This window comes from Pecten maximus, chromosome 1 (genome assembly GCF_902652985.1).
Source record: "Pecten maximus chromosome 1, xPecMax1.1, whole genome shotgun sequence".
Taxonomy (NCBI): Eukaryota; Metazoa; Mollusca; class Bivalvia; order Pectinida; family Pectinidae; genus Pecten; species Pecten maximus.
This window is the reverse complement of record NC_047015.1, coordinates 44,837,177-44,864,576: the sequence shown is the minus strand read 5'-3', so window position 1 is coordinate 44,864,576 and position 27,400 is coordinate 44,837,177. Positions and strand designations below refer to the sequence as shown.

Here is a 27,400-nt window from a genome sequence, read left to right as displayed (position 1 = left end):
CTTGTATGTTACCAGGTATTTAGGGTATACAAATGTTACACAAGTGTTACTACTACCAGTATCTACAACATAAAACAAAAACAAAACAAAAAAGAACATGTAATTTGTGCACCTGTGAAATGTTCACAGGTATTTTCTGCGGCTGGAAATGCTGTAAAAAACTTTCTAGGTGTCTAAAGTGTCTTACATTGTTTCTCTCATTTTCTATCCGCAGGTGAAAGATATATTTGTGTTCCCAGAACTATTCTCTGTGGAAAATGGACTCTTAACACCAACATTTAAAGCAAAGCGAAATGAACTGAAGGTGTATTTTAAAAGTCAGATTGACGAGATGTACAGCAAACTGACGTGAAAGGATTCCTCTGTGTGGACATACATTATATGTAGGTTGTGTAAGGCTTCGCTATGTGTGTCTGTATTGGTTGAATGTGATACTTTGAGGGGAGCCTAACTAGAGATTGATCTACCTTGTCAGTCTGTACATTGGGTACCATCTTGGTGTCTGTCTTGGTGGACAGCATGTGATGAAACACTTCCCAGCTGTCCTCGTTAAAACATTCTTACTAATTAAGAGAGACACTATATCTAATTAATATTTCACAAAACAAAACTTAAGATAACAGAAGTATTTAATGATGTGGTGCTTGGATAAAGAAATTGACTGCCTGGAAGTGTTTCATGGAATCATTATGTAATGAACTGTGAGTTACCCCCTATAAAAAGTTTTTTTTTTAATCAAGATTGCACAATGTAAATAAAATTATCTACTAACTAGTCATCACAAAATTTTAAGATTTTTTCAAAATGCCATGTGAATGCATCTTTATATGAATTCATAGGATACTTTGTTGGATAAAATATCAATCAAAATTTCACATCAAGCACTTTCTTACAACACGATAATTTTATTCAGGACCAGTCCTCCATCATGGACCATGAAAGTCCATACACTGGAGATGGTACAAATTTTTGTTAAGTATGATATTCTCTCAGAGGTTTGTAGTGTAAAATTACAAAATACGTCATTGTATTTATATAGAGTAGAATTCTGTGCCATGTATTTAAAAAGTGATATTGAACTGAAGTAAAAGAAGGTAAAGTTTCCTCTGACCCTGACACCAGACTTGGCCATCATGATCTGGGGTATCTATCTGTTAGATTGTCCAAGTCTGAAGTCAGGGGAAACATCAGTCTACAGTGAAGGTATAATTTTAAATTAAGTTGACTGCATACTCAACTTGCTTCATTGTCTGGCAAAATTTCTTTATTTTAAAATTGTCAGTATCAGGAGCAAAAACATAGTGTGAAACTGTCCTTAAATAATTAGAGGTGTGATAGAAGAATTACTTGAGATGAAGTACTAGTATCTGGTATTATTACTGTATTAAAGTATTTATACTCCTTCAATCTGCTACAACCATAATGTGGTGCGTCACAGGGTGAACTGCGGGGAATGTGTGAGTATGTGATGGCCACGGACATTTTTTTACAGATACAAAGTTGGTGTTTCACAGGGTAAACCATAAAGTATGTTGCAAGTATGTGGCAGCCATTGTCCGTATGGTGACTTGTGGTCGAGTCGGTATGTAATCAGTGAGCCAGCTTTAATGTGAATATGTGATGGTGATACAAGTGCTGGGTCTGATAGTAATGTATGTGATGGTGACAGTTGTTAAGTAGACTACAATGTCAGTAAATACATATCGGGGAGACACATAATGTGTGGCTATATTTCATATTAGGGGAAACACATTATGCTCGACTCAGTGGTCATTTGTACAGATTGTACATGTATATTATCTACCTGAGGGAAATATCAAAGTCAAAGTTGGTTTTAAAGAATTTTAGCAAAACAACTGTCACACATAATATATTGCTTAATGTGTTGACAATGTATTACATTACATGGTGTGTTAACAATGTATTACATTACTGGGTATGTAGACAATGTATCACATTACTGGGTATGTAGACAATGTATTACATTACTGGGTATGTAGACAATGTATCACATTACTGGGTATGTAGACAATGTATTACATTACTTGGTATGTAGACAATGTATTACATTACTGGGTATGTAGACAATGTATTACATTACTGGGTATGTAGACAATGTATTACATCAATGTGTATATAGACTGTGTATCACTGTACGTTACTGGCTATTTATACTGAATGGGAATGTATATTTAACAGTTGTACCCAATATGTTTGTTTCATTAATGTGTTTATTACACATCATGACCATGTACCAGGTATTTATAGTCAGATATGTACCTTACATATACACAGAGTAAAATTACATATATATACTGAACTTGCATATCTATGTAAAATTTGCCTTTAAAATTACCCAGATGATATGCTGGTATAAAGTTTTGCTACTATTTCCAGTGGTTAAATTGTGATTGGTGTTAATCAAAACACATTTCATATACATGTACCAGTATTTAGGAAGTGTGTCTTATCAGAAAATTTCATAAGGATTTTATTTAGTTTTTTTTTCATGGTACAGTATTTGAAAATAAACATGACATTAAGTACAGGAATTTTTTTATGACATTGTGTTGATCAAAGATATTGTCACAAGTGAATTACTGGAAAGAAATGACAGAATTTAAATTATGTACAATTTAAATGTTTTTTAGTGTAGGTGTTCTCATGGCGTCTTCACATTGTGTTGTGTATCAAAATTTGTGTTTCTAATAAAAGTTACTGGTTAAATGATTTTATTGAGATATATTAGATAAATAACATTCCAACTGTATACAATATTACAGGTGGTTTAGGTTGTACAAGTCCGTTGGTATTATTCATTCCACGCAAACACCATTAAGCACGATAAAGATAACAGGGCTAATCGCATTTAAGAACAAATATCATACATTCAATATATCAAATATTTCATGACACCAGCATGAATATTTAATCAAAAATAGCGCATTTAGCGGAGAGCTCAACAGATGTTTTATATGGAAATGATTCATGTTCATGTTTTCTGCCTTGGTTTATGCATAAAAGGCTGGGTGCATTGGATTCATGAATACTCATCTCAAAGTATTTTTTCAAGAACTTGTTTTCATCTCGGTCTGATAAAACTATTGTGTTCTACACTGTTCTTTGGTACATAATATTTTACCATATAGGAACTAGATATGGAATATATTCTGTTCAATCTACATGTTACTAGTTTCAGTGAACATCCTATAAGTTTGTACATTAAGGCATGTGGGTACCACATTACTGCTGTTCACACGTCCATCTGTCATAATCAGCCTCTAGAACAAGGACCACATTATAACGACCAGTATCACCTACTTTTTCTCCACGTTATTTCAGTACATAGGATAGTTGAATGAGAATTGTCCAATTCTTCTGTACAGGACCAATAAGATGTCAATTCTTTTTAATGAAAACTTTTGACTGCATTCTTAAAACACATGGTTATGACACATTATTTGTTAGAATAATTGTTCTAGTGTCTATAATACCATGATCCAAGTCTTAGTACCATTTCACAACGAAATGCCTTTTCATACTTTTGACACATCATCTGTTGAACTTGTTCATCTTGTTATTGAAAACCAATACAAAGGTTCAATGTTTGCCCAATACTCATTGAAGATCTGTAGTAAATGCATGTCCGTCATTAGAAAAATATATGTCCATTTATACACACAAGTGCTGTATATAAAAGTTTGTTGGGTTCTTTTTCTGGTTTTAAATGTTTTCAGATTTATGAGAGTAGTAGTGATATTCCTTTTTTAGGAAAATTATTGGTGGAACTTTTGTTATTAAGTTTAATGAAATGTAAATAATTATAAAAAGTCTTCATTTCAATAATTTATATTTATTGAAGTTATTCATTTGAAGAAAACACTAAATTTTGTTACAGTAATCTTCCACCTTTCTCCTTTCAAGCAGAAATAATAAAAAAAAAATCAAAAATAGTGTTTCTTCTTCATTTGTTTAACACGCACCACACCACACACATACTCTCTTTCTCTCTCTCACACACAGGTGTTTTTCAAGAAATATCGCTTATGCACTATCATCGGATGGTGGGCTATTCAAGTTGTCCTGCGTCCGTGGTCCCTCCCTCTGTAAACAATTCTTGTTACCGCTATTTCTCAGAAAATGCTGCAGGGATCTTTCTCAAATTTCATATGCAAGTTCCCCTTGGTCCTTAATTTTGCATATTGCATTTTATGACTTCGGAAAACAACATGGTCGACAGGCATCCATCTTTGATTTTGACAATTGAAGTTTGTTATTACTATTTCAAAAAGAACTAAAGGGGTCTTTCTCAGGTTCCCCTTGGTACCTAGATTTGCACAATGCATTTTGGGACTGATCGGAAAACAACATGGCCGACAGGTGGCCATCTTGGATTTTGCCAATTGCAGGTTGCTCCTGCTATATCGTGTTATATAAAGTTATTAAATGTTTTGAAGCAAGAGTGAAAGAAGTGAAAAGAAGAGAAAAGATCAGTCTTTCATTTGACTGATATGGATCCTTCAATAGTCGGCGCCAAGATCCCTCACAGTTATGGACTACAGAAGAAGAGAGATTTGAACTGCCGCCATCTGATGATGGGCTAGAAATAAATAACAATTTACATTACGTCATTTCATTGTTTTTATTTTGTTTTTATTTTGTTTTTACTTGTACATAATATAAAAGGTAAAACAATTTTTGGCATGCATTTTCAACATAAAATGAACAACTTAAAATGGTAAGCTGTCTATAAAATTACCAAATATATACAGAAAGAGGCAGCCTCATCTAAATACCGAGTCTTGTCCTAATCAACCAAACTGGCAGATTACTTCATAATTTACTTGGTACACAATATATAACAATATCTGGCATATTTAAACATTTAAAAATTTCATTTTATAATTCTAAAACTTAACATTTTAGTGAAATAATTTCGAGCAGTGTTTCGCACTTTCACCATTATTGATTTGAAAACATTTTAAACGATAATTATTTGAATAACAGGGAAGTTAATATTTAAAAACTTTAAACTGCTTACACTTAAATCTTTGGTGAGAATTTTTTTCTGTACGATAGAAAAAACAAGATATTGGATAATCAATCTTGGGGTGAAAAGGGGGTACAAGTCGGGCAGTCTTTCCCACATTAATGTAACTATATATTGCTACACACTATTCAACGACAAAAATAAACAAATGATGTATTTGATGGGAACTTGTACAAGGTATTGGTCCCCAACATAAAGATGATTTGTGTTTTAATATAAACACTGGCCTTAGGTAACATAATGTAGATCAATGAGTATTTTTTAACCAAATTCAACAGGTGTAACAGTTGCTAGACTATCAACTAAATCTATTACAGGATCTACTTAATGTAACCTGTTGATCTACTCAGTATATATATATAGAGAGAGAGAGAGAGACAGCATTTCTATGTAGTTTCGTACACTAAGCAAAGTTGATATAATTCGTTATTTGTCCACGTCGCATTGACACTGGGCATGTGCAACAGGTATCTTGACTTTGACATATATACATACTACCTTTGCCTCAATAATAGCTTAATGCCAAGTTAAAGTGGATAAAAAGTCTGAAAAGATTCATAAGGGGAGAAGAATGAAATGATTACACTGTCCACACCTGTAAGGCAGGGTCATTGGCAAACTAATAAAATAAGGAGAAATATCAAATTCATAAATTCTACACATACAATTGTACATGTCTCTTTTCTTGAAATCTAACACAAACAATGTATAGCTCATATGGAGATGGCAAGATTGCCTCCCTTGAAAATCTCAAAACTCGGAAATTGTAGCATTATCCTTGGTGATATTGATATTGATATCACAGATTAAGGGGGCAGTAAGTACAAGGTAATTTCAATTTCTTGATTACATATGTAGCAATTAGCAAATTCACAGTTTTTGAAAATTTCAATGATGAATTTCCAAAACAATATACTTCATAATTTGAGAATGACATATATCTTAAAGCCAGAACAGAATAGATCTAACACAGGAAGATTGACAGATAAACAAGGACGAGATCTTCAAACAAGTATTCATGAGTAAATTGATAAGTTCATATTCGATACTTTGAAATCTTTCCAATAAATGGACAAAGATTTGATTTAACATTTCTATCATTATCTGCTCTTTGGTAGAACTTTCAACAATGTAATTTGATACCAATAATTACAGATATGACACATTACAATCATCACTCGATCACTTTGGACTGACACACGACTCACACCACATAAATAACTAATACCTTTAACAGGTAATTCCTACATAAATAGCATTGATAGACATGCACACACTCATTTAAGTTAATATCAACATCTTGGATTAATGTATTGACTCACAACATTTTCCTTAAGTCAAATCCTATTCATTTATACTAGAATCAAATTGAAAAAATAGTCCCCAGAGATATACTCTGTTTCTATGGTAGTAACCATATGTTATATGACACCTTTAAAATATCACAACCAGTGGTGATCATGTGATATGTCACATGACAGGTACTACAATACAAAAATAAAACAATTTCATGAATCAAATACAACTTATATGATGTACATACAGTATATCCCAATATTGAAGCTGAAAGGTTTATAATCCCCTTTTTTACAAAAAAAAAAAATATGTACATTTACTCCTATAGTTTTCCCTCCAAACCAAAATGTGACATTGAGTAAGTTACAATCCCCTACCAAAAGGTGCCACAGGATAATTTTCCCTCCCCTTCTGATAGGTGCCACAGGGATAATTTCCCCTCCCCTTCCGATAGGTGCCACAAGGATAATTTCCCCTCTCCTTCCGATAGGTGCCACAGGGATAATTTACCTTCCCCATTCTGATAGGTGCCACATGGATAATTTCCCCTCCCCTTCCGATAGGTGCCACAGGGATAAAATTTACCTTCCCCATTCTGATAGGTGCCACAGGAACATTTCCTCTCTCCAACCAATTCATGCCCTGTCATTATTACCCCAGACGTTGATATAGTCAATGAATTCTTTCCCCAAAGAATACATTTTTATACATCCAAAAGGGATTGCGAATTGTAGAAAGAAAATGAATACAAGTCCTACCAAGAAATTGATCAATGAGATGGCACAGCTTAAGTTGTGAAGAAACAGAACTACATTCAAACCCATCCAACAACTTCATTACTGAAATCAATGTCGAACATGTCCATATATACGCATGCATTAAGGTGTAATCAACATAAAAAATAATTACTAATGTTAATCAATGGACATGTCTAGGATATGATAATAATATATAAAATATTCCATCTGAACTTTCTAAAGAAAATTAATATATGAAGAAATTTGCATTCAGCCATATTTTCTGTCCAAACAAAACAACACAGTCCATCATAGAAATTCAAACGTTAAACTGTTTTTCCTTTGATATGTATAGCAGTCACAATGGATCTAGTCTAAATAGAATCTTAACAACATATTTACACGAAACTAGCAAGACAGGATGACAGAACAGACTTACAACCATTTTATTGCCATAGATATTTAATAGACAAAAAAGTGACAGGTGTTGCGTAAGTTTAAAAAAATACCTGTTTTGTATAGAAAAAAAGTGTGGGGAAATATTGATTATCACAAAGAATTTGTTCACAGGAAAGCATTGAGAAAGTTACACAAAAGAGTTTCTTTGGAGCGAGATTATCACCCTCACATCTGACTTTCGGAATCATGATTCAATCAATTTTACTTTGTCTTCATACAATACACATAACAGTTCTAACTTGTTTTAACTATTATTTCAAGTCAGAAGTCATTTTCTTTCTGAATTTTGCCACATATTTCCCCGCTGAAAAGTTCCTAATTACTTGAAGCAGATAGGACAAACCACTCCCAGTTCTTTTGATTGAAATTCTCGTTATCTTATTGAAGCACAGACAAATACATACTATAATAGATCGAAACCGGCAATTCAAATCTCAAAAGGAAGTTTCTGGCTTGAGTTATCTCCCCTCCACCAAGCCAATTACTGTGGTGGTCAATTCCATTGAAAGTTTTCTAACACGTCACCCTGTCCGAAAATGGCTGATAATAACTAGGTTAATATAAAGACAACTGTTTGTCTACACAGTAGACAAATATACAGTACAAAGCATTTAAGGTATTGTTTTCTAAGACAACCGTATGTCTACACAGTAGACAAATATACAGTACAAAGCATTTAAAGTATTGTTTTCTAAGACAACTGTATGTCTACACAGTAGACAAATATGAAGCACAAAGCATTTAATTTATTGTAAAGTTTCTAAGGGTTTAGTCAATTTAAGGAAAAAACATACAGTTGTATATTACAATGTATACCTAATCATTTAAGTCCACAATTCGACAATACATACAACTGTTATACAGTTATATCAAGATTCAACACATGATGTAACTTCTCCTGAGTACATTTTATAATGGCCTGAAGTTGTAACAACATACCGGTACTGTGTGTAATAGGAAGGAGTAAAATACCCTGCCCGTGTTGGGGCTCGGACTAATGACCTCAGCTCACTCTCAAGGCAAACATCCTACAACTAGGTTAAAGTGAAATCCACGCTAGTCTGAGCTATCAAAGGGACCTATACTCTCTATTTTTACACTACTCCCTCCTTCACACAATATCTGCCCCCAAAGACAACCACAACCCAGGTTATTTAGCTCCGATGAAACATCTCAATCTCCTATAATGCCACCAAATCTAATAGGAAGGAGTAATGAAAAAAATACCCTGTCCGTGCTGGTGCTCGAACTAGCGACCGTTTTGCTTTCAACGCAACATCCTACCACTAGACAAAGGAAAGTTTCTACTAGCCTGAGCTAGTAAGGTGACCTATAATCTCTACTTTTATAAACTTGTAGCTAATATACAGACACTACATAGAATATAAAAACATCTGCAGTGTTGAAGGAAAAGGCCAAGAAATTAATTTCCTGTTACTTAAGTCCGATTCTCAACCAAATTTTAATGATTCATGAGCTAATTAACAAAAAATGAAATAATTCTCTCAATAATTTTATACCGATCTTACACTTTGCAATATTTCATGGTATTATACAGCAAAACACGGCCTATACAAACTGCTTGGGTTGTTTGTTTTAATGTGAGATTTCAAAACAGCAGGGAAACTTATTATGAGGTGGTCATGGCAGAATTCTGGTAAGTCCAGATATGTATCTTTTGGATATGAGGGGTTCTATACAACTAGCAATTACTACTGGGATTTTGTATTCCACATATACTAACAGGGGTTGGTATTCCACATATACTTAGAGGGGTTGGTATTCCACATATACTAACAGGGGTTGGTATTCCACATATACTTAGAGGGGTTGGTATTCCACATATACTTAGAGGGGTTGGTATTCCACATATACTAACAGGGGTTGGTATTCCACATATACTTAGAGGGGTTGGCATTCCACATGTACTTAGAAGGGTTGGTATTCCACATATGCTAACAGGGGTTGGTATTCCACATATACTAACAGGGTTTGGTATTCCACATATACTAACAGGGGTTGGTATTCCACATATACTTACAGGGGTTGGTATTCCACATATACTAACAGGGGTTGGTATTCCACATATACTTAGAGGGTTTGGTATTCCACATATACTAACAGGGGTTGGTATTCCACATATACTAACAGGGTTTGGTATTCCACATATACTAACAGGGGTTGGTATTCCACATATACTTAGAGGGTTTGGTATTCCACATATACTAACAGGGTTTGGTATTCCACATATACTAACAGGGTTTGGTATTCCACATATACTAACAGGGGTTGGTATTCCACATATACTAACAGGGGTTGGTATTCCACATATACTTACAGGGGTTGGTATTCCACATATACTAACAGGGGTTGGTATTCCACATATACTAACAGGGGTTGGTATTCCACATATACTAACAGGGTTTGGTATTCCACATATACTAACAGGGTTTGGTATTCCACATATACTAACAGGGTTTGGTATTCCACATATACTAACAGGGGTTGGTATTCCACATATACTAACAGGGGTTGGTATTCCACATATACTTACAGGGGTTGGTATTCCACATATACTAACAGGGGTTGGTATTCCACATATACTAACAGGGGTTGGTATTCCACATATACTTAGAGGGGTTGGTATTCCACATATACTAACAGGGGTTGGTATTCCACATATACTAACAGGGGTTGGTATTCCACATATACTAACAGGGTTTGGTATTCCACATATACTAACAGGGTTTGGTATTCCACATATACTAACAGGGGTTGGTATTCCACATATACTAACAGGGGTTGGTATTCCACATATACTTACAGGGGTTGGTATTCCACATATACTAACAGGGGTTGGTATTCCACATATACTAACAGGGGTTGGTATTCCACATATACTTAGAGGGGTTGGTATTCCACATATACTAACAGGGGTTGGTATTCCACATATACTAACAGGGGTTGGTATTCCACATATACTAACAGGGGTTGGTATTCCACATATACTAACAGGGTTTGGTATTCCACATATACTAACAGGGGTTGGTATTCCACATATACTAACAGGGTTTGGTATTCCACATACACTAACAGGGGTTGGTATTCCACATATACTTACAGGGGTTGGTATTCCACATATACTTAGACGGTTTGGTATTCCACATATACTTACAGGGGTTGGTATTCCACATATACTAACAGGGTTTGGTATTCCACATATACTAACAGGGTTTGGTATTCCACATATACTAACAGGGGTTGGTATTCCACATATACTTAAAGGGGTTGGCATTCCACATGTACTTAGAGGGGTTGGTATTCCACATATATTTAGAGGGGTTGGTATTCCACATATACTTAGAGGGTTTGGTATTCCACATATACTTAGAGGGGTTGGTATTCCACATATACTAACAGGGGTTGGTATTCCACATATACTTACAGGGGTTGGTATTCCACATATACTAACAGGGTTTGGTATTCCACATATACTAACAGGGTTTGGTATTCCACATATACTTAGAGGGGTTGGTATTCCACATACACTAACAGGGTTTGGTATTCCACATATACTAACAGGGTTTGGTATTCCACATATGCTAACAGGGTTTGGTATTCCACATATACTAACAGGGTTTGGTATTCCACATATGCTAACAGGGGTTGGTATTCCACATATACTTAGAGGGGTTGGTATTCCACATGTACTTAGAGGGGTTGGTATTCCACATATGCTAACAGGGTTTGGTATTCCACATATACTTACAGGGGTTGGTATTCCACATATGAGGGGTTGGTATTCCACATATACTAACAGGGGTTGGTATTCCACATATGAGGGGTTGGTATTCCACATATACTAACAGGGGTTGGTATTCCACATGTACTTAGAGGGGTTGGTATTCCACATATGCTAACAGGGTTTGGTATTCCACATATACTTACAGGGGTTGGTATTCCACATATGAGGGGTTGGTATTCCACATATACTAACAGGGGTTGGTATTCCACATATACTTAGAGGGGTTGGTATTCCACATATACTAATAGGGTTTGGTATTCCACATATACTAACAGGGTTTGGTATTCCACATGTACTTAGAGGGGTTGGTATTCCACATATACTAATAGGGTTTGGTATTCCACATATACTAACAGGGTTTGGTATTCCACATATACTTAGAGGGGTTGGTATTCCACATATACTTACAGGGATTGGTATTCCACATATCCAGTTAGTATTCCACAGGTACTAACAAGGTCTGGTTTTCACCGTACTAACAAATGGGTTTTGGAGACAGTCATGTCAAGTTATCTAGCTAATTCAGGTTGTTAATGATGAAATAATAATCTTGTCACCATGGTGACAGATTACCATGGTGACAGATAATAGTAGAAACATTAGAGTAATGACAAATGCTCATCTGTAAGTTAAACGTGTACACCGGGCCTGGAATACCATCAGATTCTGACAGTCTAGCACTATTTACTGTTATAGATATGTGGTGGGATTGTCTCATACGCTCACAAAGCTAAAGGGTATATGAAGGGGTATAACCAAACATTTGTGTACACAGAGGAGGTTCATCTTCATTGTTCATAGCGTATTAACAACAATATACCCGTATTACATTAAAAAAAAAAACACACAAAAAAAACCTTTTCACTGATTGCCACATGCTGTAATGTACAATGACTCAGCATGTGTACAGTGTCATAGCATTATTCAACGATTGCAAAATGACCCAGCACCAAAGCAAATGAGACGCGATTCTTTACAGTAACACAATAATTCACCAAAGATCTTCATAGAAGTGTACCTCATATGTATGGGTACCATTAGTTTACAAAGAACATGTTTTGATAACAGATTAATATATTGGATTTAATTAGTAATCAGTTATATTAACTAATGTATTGAGAATTAAGATTTAATGTGCTCTATGGCAGCAGATGTAAAAAATTCAAATAGAGATCTTCAAATCATGATTAACAATATTACTTTTCCGATACCTTGATATTACTTCTTTTTCCAGCGTGAAGATATAATTAAAGCAGTTTAAATTAAAACACAGCATAACTAAAAGTATCTGAGATTATGGTGCCACATTTTGTCAGGAGATCTAAATCAGTATTGAGCATGAGAACAAGTTACGGAGACATCCATTGGCTTCTACATCATGATCAATACGATGTTAGTGACTTAATTCTTCCTCTAGCCAGTCCGGTATGCGGTACTGATTTTTCTTGAGAAACTTTGATAAAGCGACATTGTGTTTCCTGTAGAATTGTTTCAGGTAGCCTGTAACTTTTTTGCTCATGTTAGGGTAGAGTCGGCCCTTTCCTCTTCCCAAGCATTTGTTTTTGTCTTCTGACAATATCTGGCAGTAAAATCCTTTCTTTGGGTCGAACCTAAGGGACAAAATGTGAGACATGTAGGAATGTTATGGGGTGTGCGAGACAATTTAATCAAGAGTTACTTCCCTTGCCCTTGTATTTTATATCTTGTGTAATTGTTTTCATTTCAAATGTTTAAAATATTGTTTCACTGTTTATTCCACTTTGGCCATTTAATGGAGAGAATGTATATAGGCCTTGCCCATTATCTATCGAACTGACTGATAAAAACTTTGTCAATAAAATTTGATGAAATGAAATGCGAGACATGTTTTATTACTAAAATGTCATAATTAACGTTAATCTCTTACAGGTACACAGGAAAAAGTATGCAATGCAGATTCTATAAAATTTGGTATCTTAAAATCAGAGAAACATTGGTACAGATTGTTATCAATTACTGGTGATTCAGACAGGAAATAAAGACTAACCTTATCAGCTGACTGTAGTTATAATGAGGCTCAATATGTAGAAATCTTTGGACATTGTGCATCACAGCAACAGGGTGACTCTTAAGCCATTCACCGTCAATAATGAATAACTGGAAAAAAATCAAATGTTTAAAATATGTCGCCTCAGCAAGAGCTGATTGACAGGGAAACTTTAAGAAATTCAGCTTTGGCCACTTGAGTGACCAACCGGACAGTGGTCATTCAAAGTTCTTAGTGCTGTGAAACTTTTTGTGTTACATAAAAAAATCAAAAAATAATTTCATATCATCAGAATCTAAATGTATACTGCATTTTTTACCTTATACAACTTTGTGTTGTTTGCATATACAGTATGATTAATATCCCAAATAAATATAAATATTCTTTATCACTTTCAAAATTAGTTTTTTTCTTTAAAATTGAGTAAAAATGTCGATATTCATGTCGTACACAAATCTCCCTTATTTTAGACAAAACTCCCTTAAAATAATCATCAATCTCCCTTATTGGTCTCCTGAAAGTATGGCATGTATGTATAAATGTTTAAATTCAACCTTTCTAATAGAAATCTGACAGTTCACTGTAGTACGCCAAACTAAATATATCCCTAATACCACCAGGTAGTATTGCAGTAATTGACAATAACTCAGTAGCATTTACAACTAGACCACCTGACAGTTTACGATCGGCCATGATGTATGTCTGACCATACAGATAAAATGAGGACTATCACAGAAAACAAAACGGGCATAACTCTTGCAATTCTGAAATGGAACTCAAATGGGTCAACGGCATAGTAAACAGTGCAGCCTTATGTCAGGGGAGATTGAAAGATGATTCTAAATTAACTGCATGGAAACAAAATCTGGACATACAAGACAATAGACTGACTACCATAGTGTGTAGGGCCTTAACTACACACCACAAATTTCAATCTAGGTAACAAGTGTACATACATAGACACTGATAGAAGACCATTTGTCCGTCTTACTACTTTCACTTTAACATGACCAATAATTGTTTTCAAGTACTTGAAATGTTGAAATTTCTATTGTTTTTGTAAGTCCAGCACCAGGGAGCTGTAACTTTAGATAAAGTAATTCATTTTCACATCACAAGGATACTTTATAACAGAGTTTGAGATCGGTATATATGTACATTGTATATGGTTAATGAATACATATTTAAATACTATAATATACTCATCTAAATATTGAACATTTATTATTAAATGAAAGTTGAAAATAAGTTTCTTAACAGGATATTTTAATCTTCAAAATGATTTCTTAATCCTCTGTCATCAAGCCATTGTCTCACTATTTATATAGGTACGTATCCACTTATTACCGGTACTTACTTGACGAGCAGGAAAATAGTCCAACCATCTGGACAGATGTTGGACATAGATACCGGGAAGCAGACACCTATTTTTGAGGTCTTTGAGTTTCCGAGGTGCTGAATCGTCCGCTGTGACAACTTCGAGGAACGTATAGTTTAGTGCTGTAGGATCATTGTGGGCTCGTATATGCTGGAATGTTAAATAACTTATTTCATTTTTGTTACAGTAATGCGAGATATTTTGATATACCGGTAACAGTCTTGTGACATTTTATCAAATGAGTTGTACATGTATGTTTAACTTTTTCATCTCAATTCTGAACAAGAACCATTTTAATCTGCAAGAACACATTCTTTAAATTTAATCACTTCTCCATAATATCTGTCAAGTTCAAAAGCTGTTATTTCAATCAAATGGATTTTTTAGAACTTCCAATATGTTAAACTAGAGTTTAATTTTGTTCACAAAAGCATGTGTCCCCTTACTAACACAGCAATATAATGAATCATCAAGACATCTTAAAATCTATTTAAAAGTTATGCCAAGACTATACTGTTTCAAAAATTTTGAACTCAACTGACTTCTGACCTAGAAATGAAGTTTCAGTGACCTGATTATAGTACAATGCACAGCATCTGCGGGCATTGTATATATGTCTCAAATCTTATCAAGATATCTTTAACAGTTCAAAGTTATGACATGGACGAGGTTGTTAATAGTACTAAATCAATATATTTCCCTTCATTCGAAAGGGGAGACATAATTATATGCCAGTAGTTTGGATGAAGATAATATGTCTACATAGTACCTTATATACTAATATAACTCACGTACCAGTTGGTGAAATGATTACAAAGAGAATACCTAAAACTTATAATTTGTTGTACATTTCATAGGACTTGACCATATATGTAAGACGAATCGTTGACTCAATATGTTATCAAGTTTAAATAAAGCCTATTATTATTATATTATTGTTATTATTATTATACTGATGTCAATCACATTCCAAGTATAACATTACTCTCACCTGGTACCATGAGTAAGCCCGTTTGGCTGGATGGATTAATATACAGATGAGTTTCGCTTTGGGAATGAGTCCGTGAGCCCTCATTGGCACAAGTTCATTGTCAAAATATGTAGCACTTTTCTCAAACAGGAAATCTGAGGTGGCATTTGGTGGGATTGGAAAGAATTCCATATACCTGTTAAATCAAAATCAGATGAAGCTTATTTTTACTTAGGGAATTTCAAAGTAACAAATCGCAATGCCAAACCTGGTGTAAAAGTCAGAAGAAAGTCTGAAAGAAAGTCTAAAAGAACGATCTGGTCCCAAAAGTCAACAGAACGTCTAAAAGAACGATCTGGTCCAAAAGTCAACAGAAAGTCTTAAAGAAAGATCTGCTCAAAAGTCAGCGAAAAGTCTATTTGGTTTGGTTTGTTTTGTTTTGTTGAACGTCCTATTATATATATAATTAACAGCCAGTGTCATTTAAGGACATGCCAGGTTTTGGAGCTAGAGTACCCGGAGAAAAACCACCAGCCTACGGTCAGTTCTAGGCAACTGCCCTACGTATGTTTCAAACTCGCGACCCAGAGGTGGTGGGCTAGTGATAAAGTGTCGGGATACCTTCACCAATTGGCCACCTAGGCCCTTACAGAAAGTCTAAAAGGAAAGATCTGGTCTAAAAGTCGGCAGAAAGTCTAAAAGAAAGATCTGATCAAAAAGTCGGCAGAAAGTCTAAAAGAAAGATCTTGTCAAAAAGTCGGCAGAAAGTCTAAAAGAAAGATCTGGTCAAAAAGTCGGCAGAAAGTCTAAAAGAAAGATCTGGTAAAAAAAGTCGACAGAAAGTCTAAAAGTAAGATCTGGTCAAAAAGTCGGCAGAAAGTCTATGACATTACTTACCAATCAATTCCCTTGTAGTAGTTGTTGCCATTGAAAAACTGGACCTCCTCGAAGGTATCAGGACTGTTGTAGTTACTGAGGATGGCTGGGTGGAGGGACAGGAATGTATACAGGGCTGTCGTACCTGTGTAACGCCAGGACTTGTACATTAACCAAAGGCAATACAAAATGGAAAACTAGTGATTGGCAATTTCTTATTTTAAAAGATCTTTTTAGTGTTTGTAATTGATTATAAATTTATCCAATTGATCTTTTATCTGAACACTAATCATTTTGATATTGGATATGATAAATCCTAAATATTTTAATTTCAGTTCAAGTAACAAACCTGTTTTCTGTGGACCAATGACGAGGAATTTAGGCAGTCTGTCACAGCTCTTGTTTGTGGACCATATAGCTAGATGACGCTTGTATAAACAAGGATTCTGAAAATAAATCACATCATATTTTATACACAAGTTGTATGGTACTAAATGTTCTGGTTTTCAATATCTTATTAACACTATTGAGATTGCTATCTACATTTATTCCTGTAAAGTTACACAACAAAATTAGAAATAAAAGTTTAATAAAATATACACCTGACACTCTGTTATACTTCATAAATATCCTAAAGCGGTGCCTACCTGCCAGAGGGGATCCCTCTCCTCGGGGTACATCTCAAAATACTTGATACCCAACTCTAAAGGGGGCACCTGCTTCAGCTGCAAATTGGTCCAGCACTGTACAAACTTGATCACGCTCTCAAATGTGTACAGTGCCAGTCTGTCATTGGCGTAGTTCCCCAAATGTGTCATGTAGATGTTTATCTGAGAATAAATATAAACGATATAGCTAGAGTATGTATAAAAGGTGACTTTTCCTACAGTCCAAACAGTTGTAGCTACGGTCTTTCAGAATTGTGTTAATTATCCAATAAAGGTCTCATATTAACTTCCGAAAATATTACAGAATTTGACATGTTATCCATTTTCATTTTCATACTCTGATCTACTGCAAGAAATGGAAATTGAAGCAGTATCATGTTATAGACAATAGAGTTCTGGGCAAGTTAAATTAGTATTTTTGTTGGTACAAAATATCAATATTAGCTCATATCATTTGATTTCTCGTAAACTACTATATATTGATGTACTTACCGGATTAAACAGGAATGTCTGGAAGAGTTCTCCCCCTTGAATGCTGTTGTCTAGGATCTGTCGGCCCCCAGGGTACTTGTCCAAGAACAGTGTATGTGTGAACAGTCCACATGTTTGTCGAGGTAAAACCTGAAATGTTATATTAATACAATCTTCCTGATTTATGATGATGAAAAGCTTTATATTGACCCCTAACTTTGATCCTTTACATGTTCACCAATATTTAACTAAAATATGAGAAATGTAGGCATTCAGGATTCTGAAATGGACAATTACCATTTCTACCACAATACGCTCTGTTAATCCACTCTCAAGCCATTGTATAAATGTGCCGACTGTTGGATAAATATATGTTATATACCACTAGTGGTATATGACCTTCCGGTCTTTTGATTGGTCAAGAATTCGAACTTTGACCCAAGCTGCAATTGTTATTGACGTTATTAATAATCGAATGACATCACATCACCGGGTCCCGGACGTCACCAGTACACTTTATTTGCATACGGGAAATTATACTTAGCCACGTTTCCCTTTGATTCAAGCCGATATTATTGTGGAAGAAACAGGTCACACGACTCATGATTGCTGGATATGGAATTTATTTCAAACTCGTAAGTTATTTAAAAAAAAAAAACTTACTCGTGTGAAATAAATTCTATATCAAACAATCACTCGTTGTGTAACCTCTATATAGGTCATCCCCATCACAGGTATGACTTAAGCCTGTTGATTCTTCACGAACAAAGGGCCACAACAAACTTCTCCATCGGAAGGAAACTAGCTTACCCCGTCACATTGTCTAACCAAAGTCGGTGAAGCAGAAAATATTTACCACAGTGACCTACATTCAGTATATTGGTGCATTACTTCTGAAGGGAACAGACTTACCATAATGCCTTTGTGTATGAATCCCCTACAAAGGGAACAGACTTACCATAATGCCTTTGTGTATGAATCCCCTACGAAGGGAACAGACTTACCATAATGCCTTTGTGTATGAATCCCCTACGAAGGGAACAGGCTTACCATAATGCCTTTGTGTATGAATCCCCTACGAAGGGAACAGACTTACCATGATGCCTTTGTGTATGAATCCCCTACGAAGGGAACAGACTTACCATAATGCCTTTGTGTATGAATCCCCTACGAAGGGAACAGACTTACCATAATGCCTTTGTGTATGAATCCCCTGCGCCTCCAGGCAGGGTAGAGTCGAGGATACTCCTCCGTACTGGTGACTCGTATATCCCAAACATTTTTCCAGGACTGATAGAGAGGCTCATGTACAGGGTACACCCCCGAGTGATGGGGCGCAACAGCATACTGCTGGTAGATGGGGATGTCATGGTCCTACAAAGGGAAGTCGAGTTACTGAATAGGAAAGTCATACCTAGGTACTGACGTAGGTTAACATGGCCTTAAATTAACATAGACCTCATATTAATGATGTGATCTAGATTATCTAGTCCTGTGGAATTAACCAGGATTATCAATGACATAGACCTCATATTAATGATGTGATCTAGACTATCAAGTCCTGTGAAATTAACAAGGATTATCAATGAGTTAAAGGAGTACTGCAACACAAACATTATATATACATATACTGATCAATGTGTGGCATGAATTTACATCAAAGTGTTGGCAAAGTGTGGCACGAGTTAACATTAAAACAGTTTCTGTGTGGCATGAGTTAACATTAAAACAGTTTCTGTGTGGCATGAGTTAACATTAAAACAGTTTATGTGTGGCATGAGTTAATATTAAAACAGTTTGTGTGTGGCATGAGTTAATATTAAAACAGTTTATGTGTGGCATGAGTTAATATCAAAACAGTTTATGTGTGGCATGAGTTAATATTAAAACAGTTTATGTGTGGCACGAGTTACCATTAAAACAGTTTGTGTGGCATGAGTTATTATTAAAACAGTTTATGTGTGGCATGAATTTACATTAAAACAGTTTATGTGTGGCACGAGTTAACATTAAAACAGTTTGTGTGGCATGAGTTAATATTAAAACAGTTTATGTGGCATGAGTTAATATTAAAACAGTTTATGTGGCATGAGTTAACATTAAAACAGTTTATGTGTGGCATGAGTTAACATTAAAACAGTTTATGTGTGGCATGAGTTAATATTAAAACAGTTTATGTGGCATGAGTTAATATTAAAACAGTTTATGTGTGGCATGAGTTAACATTAAAACAGTTTGTGTGGCATGAGTTAATATTAAAACAGTTTATGTGGCATGAGTTAATATCAAAACAGTTTATGTGTGGCATGAGTTAACATTAAAACAGTTTATGTGTGGCATGAGTTAACATTAAAACAGTTAATGTGGCATGAGTTAATATTAAAACAGTTTATGTGTGGCATGAATTTACATTAAAACAGTTTGTGTGGCATGAGTTAATATTAAAACAGTTTATGTGGCATGAGTTAATATTAAAACAGTTTATGTGTGGCATGAGTTAACATTAAAACAGTTTATGTGTGGCATGAATTTACATTAAAACAGTTTATGTGAGGCACGAGTTAACATTAAAACAGTTTGTGTGGCATGAGTTAATATTAAAACAGTTTATGTGGCATGAGTTAATATTAAAACAGTTTATGTGTGGCATGAGTTAACATTAAAACAGTTTATGTGTGGCATGAATTTACATTAAAACAATTTATGTGTGGCATGAGTTAATATTAAAACAGTTTATGTGTGGCATGAGTTAACATTAAAACAGTTTATGTGTGGCATGAGTTAATATTAAAACAGTTTATGTGTGGCATGAGTTAACATTAAAACAGTTTATGTGTGACACGAGTTAATATTAAAACAGTTTATGTGTGGCATGAGTTAACATTAAAACAGTTTATGTGGAATGAGTTAACATTAAAACAAATGATGTGTGGCATGAGTTAATATTAAAACAGTTTATGTGGAATGAGTTAACATTAAAACAGTTTATGTGGCATGAGTTAACATTAAAACAGTTTATGTGTGACACGAGTTAACATTAAAACAGTTTATGTGTGACACGAGTTAATATTAAAACAGTTTATGTGTGGCATGAGTTAACATTAAAACAGTTTATGTGGAATGAGTTAACATTAAAACAAATGATGTGTGGCACGAGTTAATATTAAAACAGTTTATGTGTGGCATGGGTTAACATTAAAACAGTTTATGTGGCATGAGTTAACATTAAAACAGTTTATGTGTGACACGAGTTAATATTAAAACAGTTTATGTGTGGCATGAGTTAACATTAAAACAGTTTATGTGGAATGAGTTAACATTAAAACAAATGATGTGTGGCACGAGTTAATATTAAAACAGTTTATGTGTGGCATGGGTTAACATTAAAACAGTTTATGTGTGGCATGAGTTAATATTAAAACAGTTTATGTGTGGCATGGGTTAACATTAAAACAGTTTATGTGTGGCATGAGTTAACATTAAAACAGTTTATGTGGAATGAGTTAACATTAAAACAAATGATGTGTGGCACGAGTTAATATTAAAACAGTTTATGTGTGGCATGGGTTAACATTAAAACAGTTTATGTGTGGCATGAGTTAACATTAAAACAGTTTATGTGGAATGAGTTAACATTAAAACAAATGATGTGTGGCATGAGTTAATATTAAAACAGTTTATGTGGAATGAGTTAACATTAAAACAGTTTATGTGGCATGAGTTAACATTAAAACAGTTTATGTGTGACACGAGTTAATATTAAAACAGTTTATGTGTGGCATGACTTAACATTAAAACAGTTAATGTGTGGCATGAGTTATCATTAAAACATTTTATTTGTGGCATGAGTTAACATTAAAACAGTTTATGTGTGGCATGAGTTAATATTAAAACAAATGATGTGTGGCACGAGTTAATATTAAAACAGTTTATGTGTGGCATGGGTTAACATTAAAACAGTTTATGTGTGGCATGAGTTAACATTAAAACAGTTTATGTGTGGAATGAGTTAACATTTAAACAAATGATGTGTGGCATGAGTTAATATTAAAACAGTTTATGTGTGGCATGAGTTAACATTAAAACAAATGATGTGTGGCATGAGTTAATATTAAAACAGTTTATGTGTGGAATGAGTTAACATTAAAACAAATGATGTGTGGCATGAGTTAATATTAAAACAGTTTATGTGTGGCATGAGTTAACATTAAAACAGTTTATGTGTGGAATGAGTTAACATTAAAACAAATGATGTGTGGCATGAGTTAATATTAAAACAGTTTATGTGTGGCATGAGTTAACATTAAAACAGTTTGTGTGTGGCATGAGTTAACATTAAAACAGTTTTAGTGTGGCATGAGTTAATATTAAAACAGTTTATGTGTGGCATGAGTTAACATTAAAACAGTTTATGTGTGGAATGAGTTAACATTAAAACAGTTTATGTGGAATGAGTTAACATTAAAACAGTTTATGTGGAATGAGTTAACATTAAAACAGTTTATGTGGAATGAGTTAACATTAAAACAGTTTATGTGTGGAATGAGTTAACATTAAAACAGTTTATGTGGAATGAGTTAATATTAAAACAGTTTATGTGGAATGAGTTAACATTAAAACAGTTTATGTGGAATGAGTTAACATTAAAACAGTTTTAGTGTGGCATGAGTTAACATTAAAACAGTTTATGTGTGGCATGAGTTAACATTAAAACAGTTTATGTGTGGAATGAGTTAACATTAAAACAGTTTATGTGGCATGAGTTAACATTAAAACAGTTTATGTGTGGAATGAGTTAACATTAAAACAGTTTATGTGTGGCATGAGTTAATATTAAAACAGTTTCTGTGGCATGAGTTAACATTAAAACAGTTTCTGTGGCATGAGTTAACATTAAAACAGTTTATGTGGCATGAGTTAACATTAAAACAGTTTATGTGTGGCATGAGTTAACATTAAAACAGTTTATGTGGCATGAGTTAACATTAAAACAGTTTATGTGTGGAATGAGTTAACATTAAAACAGTTTATGTGTGGCATGAGTTAATATTAAAACAGTTTCTGTGGCATGAGTTAACATTAAAACAGTTTCTGTGGCATGAGTTGACATTAAAACAGTTTATGTGTGGCATGAGTTGACATTAAAACAGTTTATGTGTGGCATGAGTTAACATTAAAACAGTTTATGTGGCATGAGTTAACATTAAAACAGTTTGTGTGTGGCATGAATTTACATTAAATTGATTTATGTGTAGCATGAGTTTTCAATAAAATTATTCATGTGTGGCATTAGTTTACATCAAAGAGATTTATGAGTGGCATGAATATACGTTAAAGTGATAAGAATGCAGTATGACTTAACATTTACCCTCTAAGGAGTGATACGATATCATTATACATTCAACAGGCATTTTCACTCCTGCATTATTATAATGTGTTTACATCTACACATCATTTTTGCAACCAGCAGCTCAGACTAGTGTTTAGAGGGTCAAATGTATATACAGCATAACTTTACATAAAATTCAGATAAAATTCAAATTTAAGTATCAAAAATAATTTATGAAGTTTGTTGTATAGAAAACAGATAGAGAATAGTCAGATAAGCAGTTTATAGATATACTGCAGTCGAGGCCTACAGATCAGCCATGATGTGTAAGCGAATACTCCAACACCAGGTTACAAATTTCCATATGTCAGGACGGCCACAACCTTGTAGGGCACAATATACAAGTTTCCCCATAAATAAGCTTTAACATTTAACAAAGTGACAATATTTATTACGTTTTTATTGAATTCTGAAGCCAGTTCTCAGTTTGCTCCCTGTAACAAGTGACGGTTGAGAGATGACTCGCCTATACCAGTCTAAGCCCTCCAACCTTCCAAACAACATTGTAGACGCAAATTGATCCAACCTTTTCTGCAATTTTTTTTTCTCAATTTCTACTGAATTTTCCCATATAAATGTTGGAACTGTTGCTGTTATTGTATTTCTCAATGATTTAACTGTCAGTGACAGTTTTTGCATATTGCAATTGAATACTAACATCTTATCATGGATTCCTTCTGCTGGTTCATTGTATCTCAAATTTACTTAATTGTTCTTTTTGGTGAGTGCAAATTCTAACATGCAAAATTGATTAAATTTGGAAGCACGTAGAACACTTAATTAAAACAGAGTACAGATTATCAATCTGTGTACTGTAGATCCTGACCTTCGCAAACTGGTAGTTCAGCAACATGGAGCGCTCTAGGTGATCCTGAGTAAACTTGTGAGCTTGTTCATGTCTCCACATGTGACCAAACCACCAAAACTTGTGTCTTTGTTCTGTAAAAATAAACAAGGCCATCAAATAAAAGATAATTGACCATAGCATTCATGTGTGAGTTGGATTTCTAATTGATGAAAACACCTCTACACACCTGACCACACAAAGTATCAAATTACCTCAGGGAAACAAAGAGTTTTATTGCTTTTCAGGACCAAAACAGAATGTTATTTTTTATGTTAAAACTTCTAAAGACAATTCTGAAAAATAAACATATCAGAAAGATGACAAACCTGACACTGTTTCTAAGCCTGCAATATTGCATTTTTTGAAACTCTACTAAAACATACAGAACCTTTATAAAATATTCATCCTGTTCCGCTTGTAAATGTAACTTCTAGCTTAAAAGATAATTGAAGGGTTATAACGAGCCTATAACTCTTTAGCTTCCGATGAAACATCTATAAAATATTCATACCCATTCCTCTCTCATGATCTTAACTTCTAGCTTTCATCACTTTCAAGCGAACCCATATGGATTAAAATGAGTTTTAAACTCTGTATAGAAAATTCTTCAAACACAGTACAGAATGAAAAAGATTTTTGTTTTTGTTTTCATTTTTTTTCTCTCTTACACTTTCTTCCTCTGCCCCCCCCCCCCCCCCCCCCCCCCCAGCAGATCTCAGCATGTGTTTATTTCATCCACTTATGCATAATCAAGTCCTGAGTGTCAATTAACAATATTCCTGAGTACATTTCCTGAACATCCCCTTAGCAATTCTAGACAAGTAGATTTAAATAGAAAAGGTGTTAGGTGTACGACAGACAGCATCATGTAACATATGTCCATCTGTCCTTTGGGCGAGCTAAAACATGTTTGCATGGCTTTTTCAGAGGGCTTTTTGGGGCCATTAATAGGCCCCATTCCCAATTGGAATTATATCATATTTAAGCCAAATTCCCAAAATTTGCAGTTTACTCCAGAAAAAAAAAATACCAATTCACCAATTTTCTGCCCAAAATGACACGAAAAGGCCCCATCCCAAACCAGTGAGAAAAAGCCCTGGTTTGCATTTGGTAACCACAGTTTTAATCAAATCTAATAATTCTTCCTTGTTTACTGTTTATTGTGAATCCTGTGTGTATTGTGGTAACCTTTTGAGATACAGTCAAATCTGCTATAGTGGCAACCTGTGTATTAAGACCACCTGTCTATAAAAACCTCTTCCGAGGACCCCTTGCATAAATAATTATAAAAATTTTAACCTGGCTATAAAGACTATCAGCCTAAAAAGACTTATTTTGCATGGTCCTTCTTTTTAGCTGGAGAGGTCTCTTTGGACAGGTTTGACTGTATATATGTACCAGTACAATTTTATATTATCAAGAAAGTCCAGGCAGTCGTTTATAAGCGAAACAGTTTGTTTATTCTTCTTTTATGCTGAATTTATATTTAAACAGGAACTACAATCCACCACAACAATGTATCTTGAGCGCTGACGACGAGTATTTACATACGAAAGTGTCTATAGCTCTGAACCAGTAGGTAGAGTAATTGAGTGTTGACCGAGTTATATTGACATACAGCTACAAACAAGCTGAAACAGTACTTAACATGTACCATTTAATACATGCCTATTGTTCCTGACTATCAGTTGCCAAATCGACACAGTATATGAATTGTTATGTTCTGAAAGACAAGCAACCTTAAATATTAACATTTCATTTTCTAACTCTTTACATATTACCTCCACAGTCATCCTAAGGGAACCATTGGTGTATCGCGTTACGAATAGAAAAGCATTCCCAACAATATATCTATATAAAATCGTGATTACATAACAATGTATCGTTTGAAAAAACTTCAAACCAATTTAATTGTATTTCCATCTGTGCTGATGAGTCAACAATTGAAACACCGAGCATGCTGCAATGTAAGGCATCAAAGCTTCATGTATCTCCGATATCAAAGTGAATCTCCCTACATCAGTATTAGTATAGATGGTGTTGTGACTCCCTACATCAGTATAAGTGTAGATGGTGTTGTGACTCCCTACATCAGTATAAGTGTAGATGGTGTTGTGACTCCCTACATCAGTATAAGTGTAGATGGTGTTGTGACTCCCTACATCAGTATAAGTGTAGATGGTGTTGTGACTCCCTACATCAGTATAAGTGTAGATGGTGTTGTGGCTCCCTACATCAGTATAAGTGTAGATGGTGTTGTGACTCCCTACATCAGTATAAGTGTAGATGGTGTTGTGACTCCCTACATCAGTATAAGTGTAGATGGTGTTGTGACTCCCTACATCAGTATAGTGTAGATGGTGTTGTGACTCCCTACATCAGTATAAGTGTAGATGGTGTTGTGACTCCCTACATCAGTATAAGTGTAGATGGTGTTGTGACTCCCTACATCAGTATAAGTGTAGATGGTGTTGTGACTCCCTACATCAGTATAAGTGTAGATGGTGTTGTGACTCCCTACATCAGTATAAGTATAGATGGTGTTGTGACTCCCTACATCAGTATAAGTGTAGATGGTGTTGTGACTCCCTACATCAGTATAGTGTAGATGGTGTTGTGACTCCCTACATCAGTATAAGTGTAGATGGTGTTGTGACTCCCTACATCAGTATAAGTGTAGATGGTGTTGTGACTCCCTACATCAGTATAAGTGTAGATGGTGTTGTGACTCCCTACATCAGTATAAGTGTAGATGGTGTTGTGACTCCCTACATCAGTATAAGTGTAGATGGTGTTGTGACTCCCTACATCAGTATAAGTGTAGATGGTGTTGTGACTCCCTACATCAGTATAAGTATAGATGGTGTTGTGACTTCCCTACATCAGTATAAGTGTAGATGGTGTTGTGACTCCCTACATCAGTATAAGTGTAGATGGTGTTGTGACTCCCTACATCAGTATAAGTGTAGATGGTGTTGTGACTTCCCTACATCAGTATAAGTGTAGATGGTGTTGTGACTCCCTACATCAGTATAAGTATAGATGGTGTTGTGACTCCCTACATCAGTATAAGTGTATATGGTGTTGTGACTCCCTACATCAGTATAAGTGTAGATGGTGTTGTGACTCCCTACATCAGTATAAGTATAGATGGTGTTGTGACTCCCTACATCAGTATTAGTGTAGATGGTGTTGTGACTATACTACATCAGTATTAGTGTAGATGGTGTTGTGACTCCCTACATCAGTATAAGTTTAGATGGTGTTGTGACCCCCTACATCAGTATAAGTGTAGATGGTGTTGTGACTCCCTACATCAGTATAAGTGTAGATGGTGTTGTGACTCCCTACATCAGTATAAGTGTAGATGGTGTTGTGACTCCCTACATCAGTATAAGTGTAGATGGTGTTGTGACTCCCTACATCAG

General features: G+C 34.8%; 2 protein-coding genes across 4 annotated transcripts in view; one reads left to right on the top strand and one right to left on the bottom strand.

The window, feature by feature from the left end:
- The window catches only part of LOC117334787 (long-chain-fatty-acid--CoA ligase 5-like), a 44,372-nt gene extending 41,645 nt beyond the window's left edge, over positions 1 to 2,727 (top strand). For all 3 annotated transcript variants that reach the window (XM_033894593.1, XM_033894601.1, XM_033894608.1), the window contains one exon: positions 215 to 2,727. In XM_033894593.1, the coding sequence (XP_033750484.1) occupies positions 215 to 352 (138 nt within the window). In that variant the 3' untranslated portion in view covers positions 353 to 2,727. The remainder of the gene's footprint in view (positions 1 to 214) is intronic.
- The window catches only part of LOC117334779 (bifunctional heparan sulfate N-deacetylase/N-sulfotransferase-like), a 63,462-nt gene continuing 37,555 nt past the window's right edge, over positions 1,494 to 27,400 (bottom strand). Inside the window, 10 exon segments of the mRNA XM_033894581.1 lie at positions 1,494 to 12,957; positions 13,374 to 13,483; positions 14,731 to 14,901; positions 15,743 to 15,917; positions 16,619 to 16,742; positions 16,947 to 17,043; positions 17,245 to 17,427; positions 17,758 to 17,886; positions 18,925 to 19,110; positions 23,952 to 24,064. Of these exon segments, the coding sequence (XP_033750472.1) occupies positions 12,741 to 12,957; positions 13,374 to 13,483; positions 14,731 to 14,901; positions 15,743 to 15,917; positions 16,619 to 16,742; positions 16,947 to 17,043; positions 17,245 to 17,427; positions 17,758 to 17,886; positions 18,925 to 19,110; positions 23,952 to 24,064 (1,505 nt within the window). The 3' untranslated portion in view covers positions 1,494 to 12,740.